Source organism: Plecotus auritus, assembly GCF_963455305.1.
Source record: "Plecotus auritus genome assembly, chromosome: 8".
In the NCBI taxonomy this organism is placed as follows: domain Eukaryota; kingdom Metazoa; phylum Chordata; class Mammalia; order Chiroptera; family Vespertilionidae; genus Plecotus; species Plecotus auritus.
The window spans coordinates 149540934-149556081 of NC_137782.1; the positions used below are offsets into that span (position 1 = coordinate 149540934).

At 54.8% G+C, this 15148-nt stretch overlaps 1 protein-coding gene across 3 annotated transcripts in view; it reads right to left on the reverse strand.

Moving 5' to 3' along the window:
* The window catches only part of TTC7A (tetratricopeptide repeat domain 7A), a 111420-nt gene that overhangs the window by 45596 nt on the left and 50676 nt on the right, over window positions 1-15148 (reverse strand). For all 3 annotated transcript variants that reach the window (XM_080682981.1, XM_080682982.1, XM_080682983.1), the window contains 3 exons: window positions 10499-10636; window positions 8708-8791; window positions 5349-5453 (listed from right to left, as the gene is read on the reverse strand). In XM_080682981.1, coding sequence (XP_080539107.1) covers window positions 5349-5453; window positions 8708-8791; window positions 10499-10636 — 327 coding nt within the window. The remainder of the gene's footprint in view (window positions 1-5348; window positions 5454-8707; window positions 8792-10498; window positions 10637-15148) is intronic.

A 15148-nucleotide genomic window follows, 5' to 3' on the forward strand; every position in this document is an offset into this window, starting at 1 on the left:
TTCCTAATATCCCCATTGCTGATCGACTCATCTCACACACTGTCTTTAGGCCTCATTATGCCTCATGCAAAAGGAACAGGCTTATTTTTATAAACCACCAAGTACAAGTTATAAAAAGAATCCAGAAACCTACTGCACTCCATGTGTAAACACTTCCCATGCCCATGTCCTTCCACTAGGCCAACGCCAGCCTCTACCGCCTGCAACCCACGTAGCAAGGGTGCTGGGAACAAGGCTCAGCGATGTCTGGTAAACAGGGAAAATTACTCTCCAGTTCAAACACATATTATGGATGAATAGAGCTCACCAGCCTTTAGCTTTAAAAACATACATCCTTAGCTTGTCCACTTGTGGTCCACTCTGACCGCAAGGCCAGTAGCCTTCCTTCACCAGTACTTGCCAGTCTTATTCACATAGTTTAACATGATCTCTAAGCATGGTGTCAGCACGTATCTCAAATCAAACTCACAAGGCTTCAATGTGCCATTTTCCTACGCGGCCAACACTATTTTGATTTCTGTTACCAGAAACAAAGCAGCCTTTACATGTGGAGCCAATGCAGTGATTACGAAGGAAAAGAAATGTTAACAGTCTATTAAGTATGACAGTATACAATATGATAAACAACCCCTAAATATACATGTATTTTAAATATAAAAATACATTAAAAACCAATATGTATTTAAAGAAAAAAATATATAATGCCCAATTCTAAGACAAGAGTGGGATTTCTAAATCCCTTGAAACGTGGCCTTTCCATCTTTGTCCTCAAGTACTATAATCCAACCTAAGATCCGTGTCAGCTTCAGACCCATGAAGAGCTCTCCACACAGAAAGCAGGGCAGCCTAGTAGCTAAGAACACAAACTCTGGGGCCACACTTGCTGGGCTCATCCTGGTTTGGCTACTTACTAACTGCGACCTTGGGCACATCACTTCACCCTGCTGTGCCTCAGTTCCTTCTTCTGTGAAATAGGGATAACAACTGTCTGCTTCATCAAGTTTCTGAGAGGACTGGATGAGATGAAGTCATGGGGGATGCTCAGAGCGGTGCTTGAATAAATGTAAACTATCATTATTAGTTGTAATTTTATATTTACAATTAGTTCAACCTTCCAGAAATGTTTTAAATCTCAGCCTGATAGACGTAGCCAGTGCCATCTGAGCAGATCCTCCCCTATAGCTACATGACCTCAGTGACCAATAGGAAGTGGCATCAAAGACCCTCCTGAATCCAGAGAGGGGACATGACTGCCTGCCCTCTGTCTCCGGCCTGACCCTCAGTCACAGAAAAGGAGTGACTCTACACAGGACAAGCTGGGTCTCCACAGCCCTGGGAGGCCACTGACCCTGGCCCATGGTCCAGAACGCACAGACACGTAACCATTAATCTACTCTTTGTCACAACACTCGCTCCAACCGTGGTTAATACATTCGGATATTTTCTATCCTATTCTCTAACAGTCTATTTCAACTACTTTTTAAAGAGTTCTATTTCACAACCCACTAATGGGTGTCAACCTGGATTGTGAAAACAAATAGTTGATTGAGCTTCCCAGCCTCTGCCCAACTAGCCATTTTCTCCCCACCTCACTGGTCCTTTCCAATCTCCCAGTGCTTCCTCCTGTGGCCTTAAAAGCAACAGCGGTAGCTCTGTAGTGGTGGCTCCTGCTTCTGCACGATTCGCTCAGGTTACAGCACTGGGCCCTCCTTGCTCATCAACATACTTCTAGGGTGAGGGGTTTTCAAAGTTATTTTCAACTGTTCCCTTCTCAACGATACACTGCTTTTAATACATCCTTTACCTACGGCAGCCATGTCACTGCACAAACCCCAGGTGTGATCCTCGTCCTCGCCCTCGCCCTCCACAATTCTAGAGTGAATTAGAGCTCACCTGACCCTTCCCCGTACTGTAGCCACCTGATGGGATGGTGTTTCTCAGTTGAAGGTTCTGAGGCACAGGGAACTTAGGGGACCACCGAGGGTTAGTAAGTGGCGGGACTGAGTTTCCGACCCAGGTCTCCTGATCTACAGCTGGCTCTCCCTGAGCTGCCTGATCCACTGCTGCTCTCTGTGGCTCTTCCTTTTTCTCCTCTCTGACCCTTGGGGAAAGGATGCACTCAAGGATATGGGCTGATCCTTGGCTTTTGCCTTCCGGAAGTAAGAAAAGTGACTGGACAAGTTCCTGCATCTCTCCAGCTGTCCTAATTTGGTCCCCACACAAGACCGGCATCAGCTGCACACCCTGCTCACGCCCAGGCTGCCTTCCGCCTCCAGGGCTGCCTAAGAGGTTGTCCCCTGGAATCTTCACCGCCTCCTCCCTTCCTGGGAACTAGAGAGAGGTCACTTCTGAGCCTGCAGCGCTTGTTTAAACAGCACCGGGGTTTCTCCTGAGGCCCGTCCCACAGGCCCAGGAGCTGTTGTTATCTGCTCTACTGAAAAGACTGAAATGCACTTGCGTCTTCCCTGGAGGAGCAGGCACTCTTCCTAATTCCCACAAGCGAATGGCAGGAGAGCTGCCTCATCCACACTGAATCCATCTTCCTGGCTCCGCCCACCCCTGAATCTGAAAAGTGAAGGCAAAACCACAAAAGCACATCCCTTCTGAGAGCCTCCATGTTGCAGAGGCTGGCACAGGGATAGCTGCCATTTACCGGCTAGCTGCAATGTGCTGAACGGAGGCACTGCTCAGCTCCGGGGTTTCCAGGTTACAGATGAGGCACAGCGAGGGCACATGACTCCCCGGAAGTCACACAGCACCAAGTGGGTAGGCAGGAATTTGAGACCTGCCCTCTCTGCCTCCAAAGCCTACACTCTTTCTACCGCCCCACAGTCCCCTCAGGGGAAGTGGCCCCGAGACAGTACCCAGCCCCTTGCAAAGAGGAGCATGGCCTGCTTTTCTGTTTCATAACACCCTCTCCTTCTCTTTCTGTGTGTGACACACTCACACACACATACCCCCATTTCCGGTCCTCCTAGAAAAGTCAACTTTTTAAATTGCATGACTTTCAAATAATTGTGTTTGAAGGGATGTTAAAAAATATTTACACCTCCCTTTTCTCCTGTCCCAAATCACGGAGTGGGGACCCTGGTGCGATGATGGCCGTGCCAGAGCAGGAGGTCGCCACACACAGCTGCCGCCTAGGGGAGCTCCGGGCCAAGCCTCCCGCCTGATCCCACAGCTGCCCCAGCTGCTTCCACCCCCTCCCCCCCTGCAAACCCCATATCAACCAGCACGTGACCATCCCTCTGCCTGGTCCCCTCCCTACCCGCCCTGAGACCCAGACCCAGCCTGGGCCATCCCACACTGGCTCCAGGCATAAGGACAGGACATGGGGACAGCAGGTGCTCCGCCTCTGGGCACACGGCCACCCAGTCCGGTTTCATCCAGCACAACTCATTTTTCAAATGTCCCAGTTTCAGCCTCCCTTCCTGCAACCTGGGCCAAACTGTCCACCCGGAGATTTCTGTCCCCTGCTAACAGGGCTTGGCTGGACAATGGCTGGGCCTGCTGGGGGCTGATGTGAGCCAGAATGGCTACGAAGAAAGTGGACAAGGTGATGTCAGAAACCTCTCAGGATCCATGCTGTGTCCCAAGTACTAGCACCCCCCTGGGCGCCCAGTCAGACCCATTCTTCCTGCTCACAGCCTTGATAACCGAGAGTGCTGCCGCCCCTCTCCTGGCCTCCTTGAGAACAGGCTGCTCTTGGCTACCAACAGCCAGTTTCTGTTCTCGGCCCAGCACAACCCAGGGAGCCAGGGAGCATCACTGAACCAGATGCAGACGGCCCACACCCGTCCCTCCCGGCCAGCTAAGGCAGGTGTCATTCCATAAGATAGTAGTGAACACCTAGTATGTGCAGGGTTCTGTGTGGGAAAGGGGGCTCAGGGTGCAAGTCATGGAAGGTGAAGAAGCTCCCTGTCTAATCGGGAAGAGAAGGACCATATAAGGCAGAATTGGGTGCCACGTGTTCGTGCTCATCAGCAAGTAGGATTCATCCAATAAGCACCAGGCATCAGCTTTGGCTGGGGTTTCAAGAAGGAAGAGAGACAGTTCCTTCCCTCAAGAAACACTGATGAGCCCTAGCCGGTTTGGCTCAGTGGATAGAGCGTTGGCCTGCGGACTGAAGGGTCCCAGGTTCGATTCTGGTTAAGAGCACATGCCCGCGTTGCAGGCTCAGTCCCCAGTAGGGGGCAGGCAGGAAGCAGCCGGTCAATGATTCTCTCCCATCATTGATGTTTCTACTTCTCTCTCCCTCTCCCTTCTTCTCTGAAATCAATAAAAATATATTAAAAAAAAAAGAAAGAAAGAAACACTAATGACTAACATGTGATGTGCTATGTGTCCAAGGCAGGTATAAGCGAGGCTTTAGGGAGCCACAGAGGTGAGGTTTCGATCAGGGAAGGCCACCAGGAGACCCCCCCAACCCCGAGGCCCTCCAACAGGACCCACTCTAGCCTGTACCCGATTTAAGCCCAGGCTCAAACCAGCCCCCTAACCCAAATATGCTCTCAGCTGAGGTTAAACAACTCCCCTCCTCCCTGATTCTGGTGACAACTCTGCATGTTTAAGTTTCCTTTTGGGCTTTTCTATTTATGTTGTCATTGATGCCTTTGCTCCTAACTCATCTGATTTCAATTTGGACTGATTTGATCCTAATTTTATTACCATATAATCTGAATGCACATAATTACTGTAATTATGCTGCTGAGGGAAACAGTTCCTCCACGGCGGGAAGACCTAAATTTAGGACTTCCTGGCAAGGGCGGCTGTTGGCTGGGTGGACCCACAGCCACCTCAGAGCTGGCAGCCTTTGGGAGCACAGATGCCCTCCCCCGTCCCACCTCAGTGAGGTGGATATTTTGGGCTTCATCCTAGTGATGGAGTGGAGGCCCCTCTCAGGAGCCGGGGAATACATAGGACTGTGAGCTAGGGGTTGGCGAGCCCACCCTCTCTGTTTTCCAGCTCATACCACCGCCCTCTGTTGCATTGCTCAGCCTGGGTGTCTCCTTTCTGCCAGCACCCACATCCCAAGGCTGCTCTCCCTCTAGGGTGCAAGATGCCAGCAGTCTCCCTGAAAAGACTTGGTTTCCTTGCTAATCATGGGGTGAGGGCAAGCAAGTTGTGATGGAAGGGCCTGCCGCTGGCCTGTGTGGCTCCCTCCCAGACCTCCAAGCCTGGTCCCAGACCTCCTGCTGGAAGCCTCCCTGGCCCATCCAGCTCCCTCCATATTTTTTCATCATATCAACGTCACATACACAGCAAGATGGGCATGTCCTCGCCTCATCCTCCTGCAGGAGGCCGCCAGGACCTGGGCCCTGCCCACCCTGCCCCCACAGCTCACTTACCCAGTGCAGGGTCCCGATGCAGACTTTGGCGGCCATCAGGGGCACGGTGGGGTCTGAGGGCCGCAGCTTCACACACTCCCGTAGCAGCGACACAGCGTAGGCCGACTGCAGAGAAAGAGCAGGCGTCGCCATCACGCGCAGCCCTAGGTGGCAACAGACTGGGCACCTTGTGCACAATGGGGGGTGTTCCCAAATTGCCAGCCCTGTCTCTGCATCCCTTTCCTCTCAAGAGCCAGGAAGTGGGCCCAGTAGGAGACCGGGCAGTGTGGGCAGGCAAGTCCCTCCTAGGCCTGTTTCCACATCTGGAGAATGGAAGCTGTGATCCTTACCCAGAAGAGATATGACAACAGCTAAGGTGGCAACAGATGGAAGCTCTTTAAAAAGAATTCAGATGTGAACCATACAAATTTAACAGGTAGAAAGGGACTGTCTCAAACTTCTGAGTTCAACACTCTTGGGTTAACAGATGATGAGATCAGGCCCAAACCACATGGAACTTGGAGGCAGGGCCGGTGGAGGGGAGTGGGGTGGAAGTATAAAGGCTGGCAGACTTGGAGGAGTGAAGCCAAGGTGGCAGAGCCAGGTAGAACCTCCAGACAGGAATATGGGAATGCCCAAAGGCTCTAGGGACTCAGTTAGACTGGACCTGCTGAGGATGGCCATGGGTGGACAGAGGCCAAAGCGGGGAGCATCCCGGGCGAGGCAGGGATATAACTAATCACAGTAATGAGAAGAACGCCAGCAACACTTATCTAGATCTCACTATGGACCAAGCATTGCTGTTAGTACGAGGGCCAAATCTGGCCCTCTGCCTGCTTTTGTAAATAAAGTTTTATTGGAACTCAGCCACATCCATTCATGTATGTATTGTCTGTGGCTGCTTTCACGATGCAAAGGCAGAATTGAGTAGTTCCCATAGAAACTGTTTGGCCTGCAAAGTCTAAACTGTCTATTTGTTGACCCTTTATAGAAAGTCTGAGCTTTTCTCAGCCCAGATGTGACTTCCTGGGCTCTGGGCTCAGGCTTATTAGGCCAATTCCAGGTGTCTCAGCCAACAGCCTGTTCTGCCCAGTACTGTGGGAAGGGGAAGAGGCCATGGCTCTTGGCTATCAGGAAGGCTGGAGAGAGAAGAAAAACACCAATGTCCCCCACTGCTCTCTCAGGAAATAAGAGGACCACCCACAAGAGGGTGCTAGCAGATGGCAGCCTTTGGCAGGCTGAGGATGCACAGGGTGCCCTGCGTGGGCTGCAGCAAGAGAGGCCTTGAAGGGCTTGACAGAGGTGCCAGACCCTCCACCTCTCCCGAGACCCTCCCCTGTGAGCTATTCCCAGCACCTGCACCACCGCCCCTTGGGCCACACACCCCAGCAAGCTTCGAGGCCTTTCCTTGGCTTCCTTCCCTGGCTGCTGACCTGTGCATCCTTGAAATACAGGGTTCTCTAACCCTGACCTCCACATTCACATTCTCCCCCACACAGACCACAAAACGCTGCTATTTAAGGAGCCATCTGAGGACTCTGCAGTCAGAGCAGCCGGCACTTTTTTTTTTTGTCACACTGGTTACCTAGCAACGCAGCCAATGTGACTGCTGAGGAGACCAAAAGATAGAGCGACCTACATCATGCCATGGAACTCACTTTCTTCTTGAGGCTGCAGTGCCAGGTACCTTTCTATTTGCCCGCCTCACCTCCTGGGAGACTTTTCAGGCACAATCACAGGTACAGAACCTTGATTTCCACCTTAGGATCTTAGAAAAGGTGAGGTCTGGCCAACCATGCCTACTGAACTGTGGGCAGGGCTCCTGAGAAGGTGGAGGGTGTACTTCTAGACCAATCTCCTGCTGCATGGGTGGGTGTAACCCAGCTGGAGGGGCCTCGTGTGAGAAACTCACCAATCACCCTGCACCCATCCGTAAGCCCATTCTCGTGTGTGCCTTGCTCCTGTGAAGGAGCCGGGCTGGGTACCAGGTCCAAGAGCCTGGAACGAGCCAGGCTGCATCAGAGCCCCTCTGAGCCTGGTCTTCTCAGTGAGGAGGTGGAAGTCCCCATACCGTCCAGGCTAACACGGCACCTTCTCTGAGAATGGCGGCCTCCGGAGCAAACAGGAATTAAAGCCAACTTTGTGGGCGGTGCTTTCTCCTGAGGAGGGGTCCCAGCTTTCCTTAGCATCTCAAAGGGGTCCATGACTCACAGAAGGCGAGAACCCGTATGGCCCTGGCTCTCCTAGTCCACGCTCACTATTACAGAGCTGGAGGCATTTTCTCGGTTCCCTGGAGGCAGGAAGCTGTCACATGCCCCGTGCACTGTCTGCCCAGGCTCCATGGAAGCCCCAGCCCCCACTCCTCCCTCCTCATCTCTGTTCTGAACTCTCCCTGAGTCCTGACAAGATCCTGCTGAGCACAGAGCTGGGGTACATCATGACATGTTCAGGGTGCTCTGTGGGGTGGCCAATGTGATGGGGGGGCAGGGAGAGGCTTGGGAAGACAAATGCCCGGCAGGGCAGGGGCAGGGAAGGTTCCCACTTGATTCTTGGCTGGACTTGCCACCTGCTAGGCGACAGCACCTGCTCTCCCTCCCTCTCCCTGCCAGGACCCAGCCTGTACGCCCTCCATTTGTGACAGAGGCGCTGGCAACCTCGGAGACAGTGCAGGGCTAGAAATAGCAGGTGGCACAGATGTGCAGGTGGGCAGGCGGGGGCAGAGGGGGCGAGGAATCCCCTCAGCTCCATGAAAGGGCCCTAGGTGTTTACAGCTCTTGGAATGATCTGCGAGCTCATGCCACCTTGCTTCCTGCCTTCGAAGCACCCTCAGTTCCAACAGCCCCGGTACCCAGCCCCGGGAAGCTTTTCCTATCATGTCGCTACTTAAAATAGGGGCTTATGTAAGTGATACTCATTGGAGGGAAAACGAGGGGTGCTGGAGCAGGGCTTGGAGGGCAGAGAGCAAATGCAGCCCGTCTTCCCGGGATCTGGTCAGCTCCAGGTTCACGAGCAGGTGCTTCCCGGACTCCACGCTCGGGGGCAGGAAGTCAGCCACAGCCCAAATGGAACACAGTTCCCCTTGCTGGGACCCACTCCCCCCGCCTGACTCAGGCAGTCTTCCCGTCAATTCACCGTGGAAGTGCCACGATGCTCCCTGCGTGCACACACCCTCAGAGAAAAGCAGCCACAGACTCACACGTGCACACGGGTTTCACACAGGGGTCTGTGTGTGGCCCTCCCCTGCCCTCACCCTCCTGGAGATGAAAATCAGCCGCCTGACAAACATTTCTGGGTCCTGCGTGCCATCCCCACCCCTAGGAGGGACCAGAGGAGAGCAGGGCTCCCTGAGGGTGATGCACAACCCCGGGCCTTGGCCTTACCTTTCCACACGCCACCATGGAGAGGGCCACTTGGTACCAAAGGTGAAATTCTCCACATGCAAACTTCATGGCTCGCTCCAGGCACTGGGGAGAGGGAGCGGGTCAGCACTTCTCTGCCAGGACACACCAAGCCCATCCCGCCCTCCAGGGTCATCACTGCCCAAGCCCCTGGCCCAGGAGACCGCAGGTTCCAGTCAGAAAACCCCAGAGGTTTCCCGTCCATGAGAAACCCGGACCCTCGGTGCCCACCCCTATGGCAGGTAAATGGTCTCACAGGATGATGGTGAAAAGCAAGTGAAACGAGATTTGCGAAAGTGCTTTCGAAATGTAGACATCGATGAAATAATCACAGTTGACAGTTATTAACACTGCGCACGGCGCTCTTCTCAGCTTTTTACAGGGATCAGCTCAGTTACTCCTCCCAACAGCCCTGGGAGGTGGGTTGTCTAATTACCCCCAATTCTCAGGTGAGGAAGCTGAGGTTTGAATGACTCGCCAGAGGCACAGGCCTGTAAGTGGCAGAGCAGGCTGGCTGCAAAGCCCACGGACAGAATGCCGCCAAAACGGAAAGGCTCCTCTTCATCCCGCCGACAAAATCAACTGCTCCCCGGCCTGGCCAGTCCTGGGCAGCCCAGACCAGGGGCTGCCTGATGAGACCTGATGGTCCCCAATTGACGTGGCTCCAGGGACTAGAGGCAGAAGCCGCCCGTATGTGATTCATCGCGTGGCCATGATCAGGTGGTGTGGGGTCAGGTGAGGGGCACAGGACCAGACAGCACACACCTTGAGAGCTCAGGGGCCTGGTTCTCATGCCAGCTCGACATGCACACCCTGCACCTGCTTGGCCAACCACCACCTCTCTGGGTCTCACCTACCTCGTGATAAACTTGGGAGAACACCACTTGTCCTTCCCACGTTAAAGAAGGGACCATCCCAGATAGCACCTGGCTCGGTGCCTGGCGTGAGCAGGGGCTCGGCAGGTGTCACTGTCCCTCCTTTCAGGAGCCCTCGGCACCGCGAGGAAAGAGAATCTACTGCCAAGAGGCCCACTGAGATAGGGCCCCACAGCCACCTTGATCTCAGCCTGGATTTAAGAGCTCAAAACTGTGTGTGCCATGTGCATTGTGGGCAGGGGGCAGGAAAGAGGGGCAGCTCAGTACCCCTGGCCCCCCCTACCCCAAAGAGGCACCCCCCCCCCCGGGCACTGCCCAGAGCATTGCCCAGCAGGGTTTGTCCAACAGAATGGGGGAGGGGTCCATCTACCCAGCTCCGAACCCTGTCAGGAGAGGAAGTCACAAAACACCCGTGTCACCCCGGCCAGCGTGGCTCAGGTGGTTGGAGCGCCATCCTGTACACCAAAAGGTTGCGGGTTCAATCTCTGGTCAGGGTGTGTACGGGAGGTAACCGATTGATGTTTCTCTCTCTCTCTCTCTCCTTTCCCCTCTCTCTAAAATCAATAAAACATATCTGCAGGGAGGATTAAACAAACAAACGAACAAAAACACCAGTATCATCTCTGGGGGAAACTGAGGGGTGCATAACTTTCCTCTTGTGCTTCTCTATACAGTGCCATGTGCTACTTTCAAAAGAAAAACACGTAACATCAGTAAAAGCAAAAACACCCTGCTGGGGAAGGGCATTGGAAAGGCACAGTCCCAAGCCTGGCCTCCCGAGAATGAAGCTGCACTCCTGGTGGAGGCAGGGAAGGGACCGTGGAGGAGGACCACTGGTGGCTCCATCGCATTTTCTCCGTGCACCACCCGACTGCTGGGAGGGAGGAGCTGGCCGTACCTCCGAGAGCATGACGTACTGCCCCCTCCTGCCCAGCGTGATGCTCAGGAGGTCGTAGATGGCTGCCGCATTCCTCAGGCTCACCGCCCGGTCCTCCTCCTGCTCTGGCGTCCGGCTCAGCACCACATCCCGAGTAGCCTGTCGGGGGACATGGTTTTGGGAAAGAGTGAGAACAGGAAATATGCAGATGCCTGTCCCAGTAGAGCCCCTGTCCCCCAGGCCCAGGGACCCAGGCCAGGCAGGTGGGCACACTCCCAGAAACAGCCAGGTCCTTCCTCACCCCCATATAGGCCCTCTCCAAAGAGAGAAAACTCCACTCCCAGCATAGGCTGGGGTGAGGGAGCAGTTCTGAAGGCTCAAGCTCCGGTAGTCAATGTTTTATTCTGAAAAATCTCAAACCACCCTATGAACCAGGAGGTCATAGTTCAATTCCCAGTCAGGGCATATGCCCGGGTTGTGGGCTCGACCCCAGTGGTGGATGTGCAGGAAACAGCTGATCAATGATTCTCTCTCATCATAGATGTTTCCCTCCCTCCCTCCCCCTTCCTCTCTGAAATAAAAAATTAAAAAAAATTAACAGGAAAGTTGCAAGAATAATACCATAACAGTGAACCCAATTGTTAACATTTACCACATTTGCAGTGTTTCTCTATACTCCATAATAACAATAAAGATAGTAAGTTATGAGAATATGACCCTTTACCCCTAAAACACAAGACCTTCTTTTTATAACCACAATAGAAATGTCAAATTCAGGGAATGTAGCACTGATATCACTATCATCTATAACAGTTCATATCCCGATTCTGCCGTCCATCCCATCGATAACCGTCCTAGTCGTTTACTTTTCTTACTCCCGGATCCAATCCAGGGCCTGCCCTGCACTCGGTGCCAGGTCTCCTTAGTCCTTTCACCTGGACAAGCCCCCCAGCCTTCCTCTGTCTTTCGGACGCTGGCATTTTTGAGGAGTTAGACTGGTTGTTTCGCAGAAGAGATCTGTGCTCGTAACTGTTCACTCATAGAAACAGCTTCAGGGAATCCGTGGAATGATCCCCATGGGGGGGGGGGGGTGGCTCTGCTGCGTGACTCGCGGAGAGCAGGCTGTGGGCCCTCAGCGCCCCCTTCTCTGACTCTGTAGGTCTCCCAAGTCCCTCCGATAAGGACCCCCCCATACTTCCTTCCCATCACCCACAGGTCTGTCCTTGACCCCCTCCAACCATGGAACTCTCTGTTCCTCCCCAAAACCTCTCCCCCAACCTTGAGGCCTCTGTGCTGGCGTCCAGCCCTCAGGTGTGGGGGCGGGGGGCACTCTCACCAAGCCTGAAATCTTACCACCAGGAATCCCAGACCCCCTTGTTCTATGGGCTGTGGCATGTGGCCCCAGTGCCCTTACACCCAAACCCTGGAGACAGCACTCAGAATAGCTGAACAGAAGTGACAGGGGTTTCCGAGCTGAGAAGCAGCAGGGGTGGGAACAGGCTGGGGATGCTCTGGTGCCCCTGCATCTCCCAGCACACACCCTGAGGGCTGAAGCAAAGCTGAGTTCTGGCCAGACGCTCCCAGCATCCTGCCCTCTCCTGCATCTTCTCCCCTCTGCCCAAGGGGCTTCTTCCCAGCTTCCCCTCCCTTCAAACAAGGGCCAGAACCTCCTCCATGTGTTGGGACTCACCCTCCTCTACTTCCCCACACGGGACCTTGGACCTTCCTGACAAAGTAAAAGGGAACTGCTGGCCCTTAAAAAGCCAGATTCCGTAGGTCAGCTCCATCACATCCCGCGGGTTCAGCTCCATCACATCCCGCGGGTCAGCTCCATCACATCCCGTAGGTCAGCTCCATCACATCCCGCAGGTCAGCTCCATCACATCCCGTGGGTCAGCTCCATCACAGCTATTTCCTCACATCCTCCCCCTGGCCAGGACCACCACCCCTCCTCCAGGTCAGGGCAGAGGACCCCAAGTGCTGCAGAGGCAGAAGCCCGAGGGTGGCTGGACTGTGGGCTGGATGTCCCGCTGTGCAGACCCAAAGTGTGTCCCCACAGAGGCTTCACAGTGACTGTCAGACCCAAGGAAGGGACTCGCCCTGGGGCATTTCAAGCAGCAAGACATGCCAGTGGCCAGGTATCCACAATGCGCGAGGGCTGCCCACACCCCCATGGACATGGACCGGTCCTAGGAGAGGGCATGGGAGGCCAGGAGGTCCCCCGAAAGGCTGACACTGTGCCAGCTCGGTAAACAAGAATGGGCCAGGTACTCGAAAGGGTTCAGGGAGAGGTGTGGAGAGGCAGAGTGCCAGAGAAACCCCCTCCTTCCTGGTGAAATCCACCCACACAGGCACCAACAGGAAGAGAGATGAAATTTTAAGGAGATGCTTGGCAGGAGCTATTTCACTGAGCTGAGTAGGAACACAAACTCCAGAACTTGCTCTGTGCCTGGCCACGCTCCTCCCCGCTCCCCCACCTCCAGCCTTCACCTCCAGCGACTCCGCAGCTCAGGCTGCCCGGATGGGACAGCTCCCACCAGGCCGCGTTGGGGTGGGGGTGTTAGGGAATGACAGGATGGGAGACACAGTTCCCACCCTCAGCACAGTGACCGGCATGTACCCGAGTGGAATCTGAGTGAGAATTCTGGTGGGAGACAGAGGTCCTGACGGAGAGGGAGCAGGGCAGGCAACCTGCAGGGTGGCTATTCCATGGGGCGGGGAGGGAGGGATGGGAGGGGCGGGGAGGGGGGGATGGGAGGGGCGGGGAGGGGGGATGGGAGGGGCTGGGAGGAGGGGATGGGAGGGGCGGGAGAGAAGCCTGAATAGACACATCTAAGATCTGGGGACCCGCCCATGCTGACCAGTCTCATGCAGGGGCAACTGAGCAGCAAGCTTTCAACAACAGTCTCCGCTCTGGTTGGCCTGTCCTTGAAGAGTAGCCCCTGCCAGAACCCAACTCCCACCCCTGCGGACTGCCCCAAGATAAAGTCTAGCCTCCTTGCTGTGGCTGCCATCAGAGGCCCTGCCTGTGGCCCCCACCCAGACCCCAGCTCTCCAGTCCTCCCTGGGCCCCCACAGAACCCCCCTGCAGCTCCCTATCCTCACCATGGCCCATTGTTCCCTCTGTCAACTTGGGTGCCTGCAAGCTCCTCACAACTCAAAGCTGGTATCTGCAGGTATCTGCCTCATTCTCCCCTAGCACTGGGCACACTGCAACCCTCACACCGGCCCAGCTGGTTCACCAGTTCCTGGGGCAGGGACATGTCTCCAGACTCCCAGCCCCAGTACAGGCTCACACAAAGCACGTGTAGGAGTGACATTTGAGAGATTTCTGGGCCTGGTGTCCGCCCTCGACCTTGACCTTTAAGAGAACAGTGTCTCCTAAGGTGGACCCGGCGGGAGGGGGTGGATTTCTAGCACTGGGAAGGAATTAGGTCATAAGAACAGGAATGGGAGAGAGGGTTGCAGCAGCATCCCTGGGCCGAGGGATGGGGTGGGGGGGCTCCCCAACAGGCAGACAGCAGGGAAAGCACTTTCTCAGGGGTCCTCAGGACTTGGAGCCTGTGCCAAGAGGGAAGCGTGGTTCCCCAAAGGCAAGTCAAAAGCAGAAGTTTGCCCAGTGGTTGCTATGGCTTCAGGGCAGGGCTGTGGTGAAATGCTCCAGTGAAAAGCTCTGGTGCCCGCTGGGCCTGGCTTATGTACGTAACCGTGGCAACAGGGTGGGTAGGGGAAATGGGGCAGAAAGAAGGAAGCAGAAGCCCAGGCAGGGAGCAACAGGGTAGAAATTTACCTGCAGCTCAGGGGCCAGAGCAAGCCTCAGAGGAGAAGGCACACTGGGGGTGTGGGGGGGGGGGGGGAGGGGTACTGCTCCCTCCTCCCCTGGGCTCACACTCTTAAAGTCACACATGCTCCCAGCGCCATCAGCAGCCTGCCTCAATCTAGTCCCCATCACACTCTTCCTTCCACCATTTACATGGCCTCGCTAGGAAATCCTCCAGGTCAAATGCAGTGACAGATGTGAAAGCGCCTGTGAGCCTTAAAGCAACATATGGACCCTAAATTTTCTTCTCACCATCATGGTCCTTACTGGTAATGGAATAATGGCAGAATATTCTCCCCTGGTGTCTCCTTGCATCACCCCGAGGCCCACCCCTGGCCTCCCGCCTCTGGGGATTCCCAGCTCTTGTTGAACCCACACATTTAATCCCGGGCAGGGTTCACAGGGCTGTCCCTACTCCTAGTCTTGGGGCGGCCTCCCCCAGACACAAGGACATGCATCCCAGGCCTTCTAGCAGATCAGAAGAGACAAAGCCACAGGACATGCTCCTCCCCACCTCCCGTCACCCGACACTCCTCACAGCCAATGTGCCCACATCCGGTCTCTGGACAAATACCCATGAAGCAAATATGGGTCTCAGGGGAAGGTCCACGAGGGAATGTCCATTTCCCACGTGGGCCAGCCCCGGGGAAACCCACGGCAGGCGACTCCTGTTCAAATAACCCTCCCTTATGTGTGTGCCGTGAACTACTCTTCCAGGAGCTGAATACCATGTCCATCACCTCTGGTCTCACAGTGAGACCAGGAGAGGCAGGATGAAACCAGTATGGCCCCTTCGCAGATGGGGAAACTGAGCCGCAGAAGGTCCTGAGAGTTAAGGCCGAGCCGCTGGT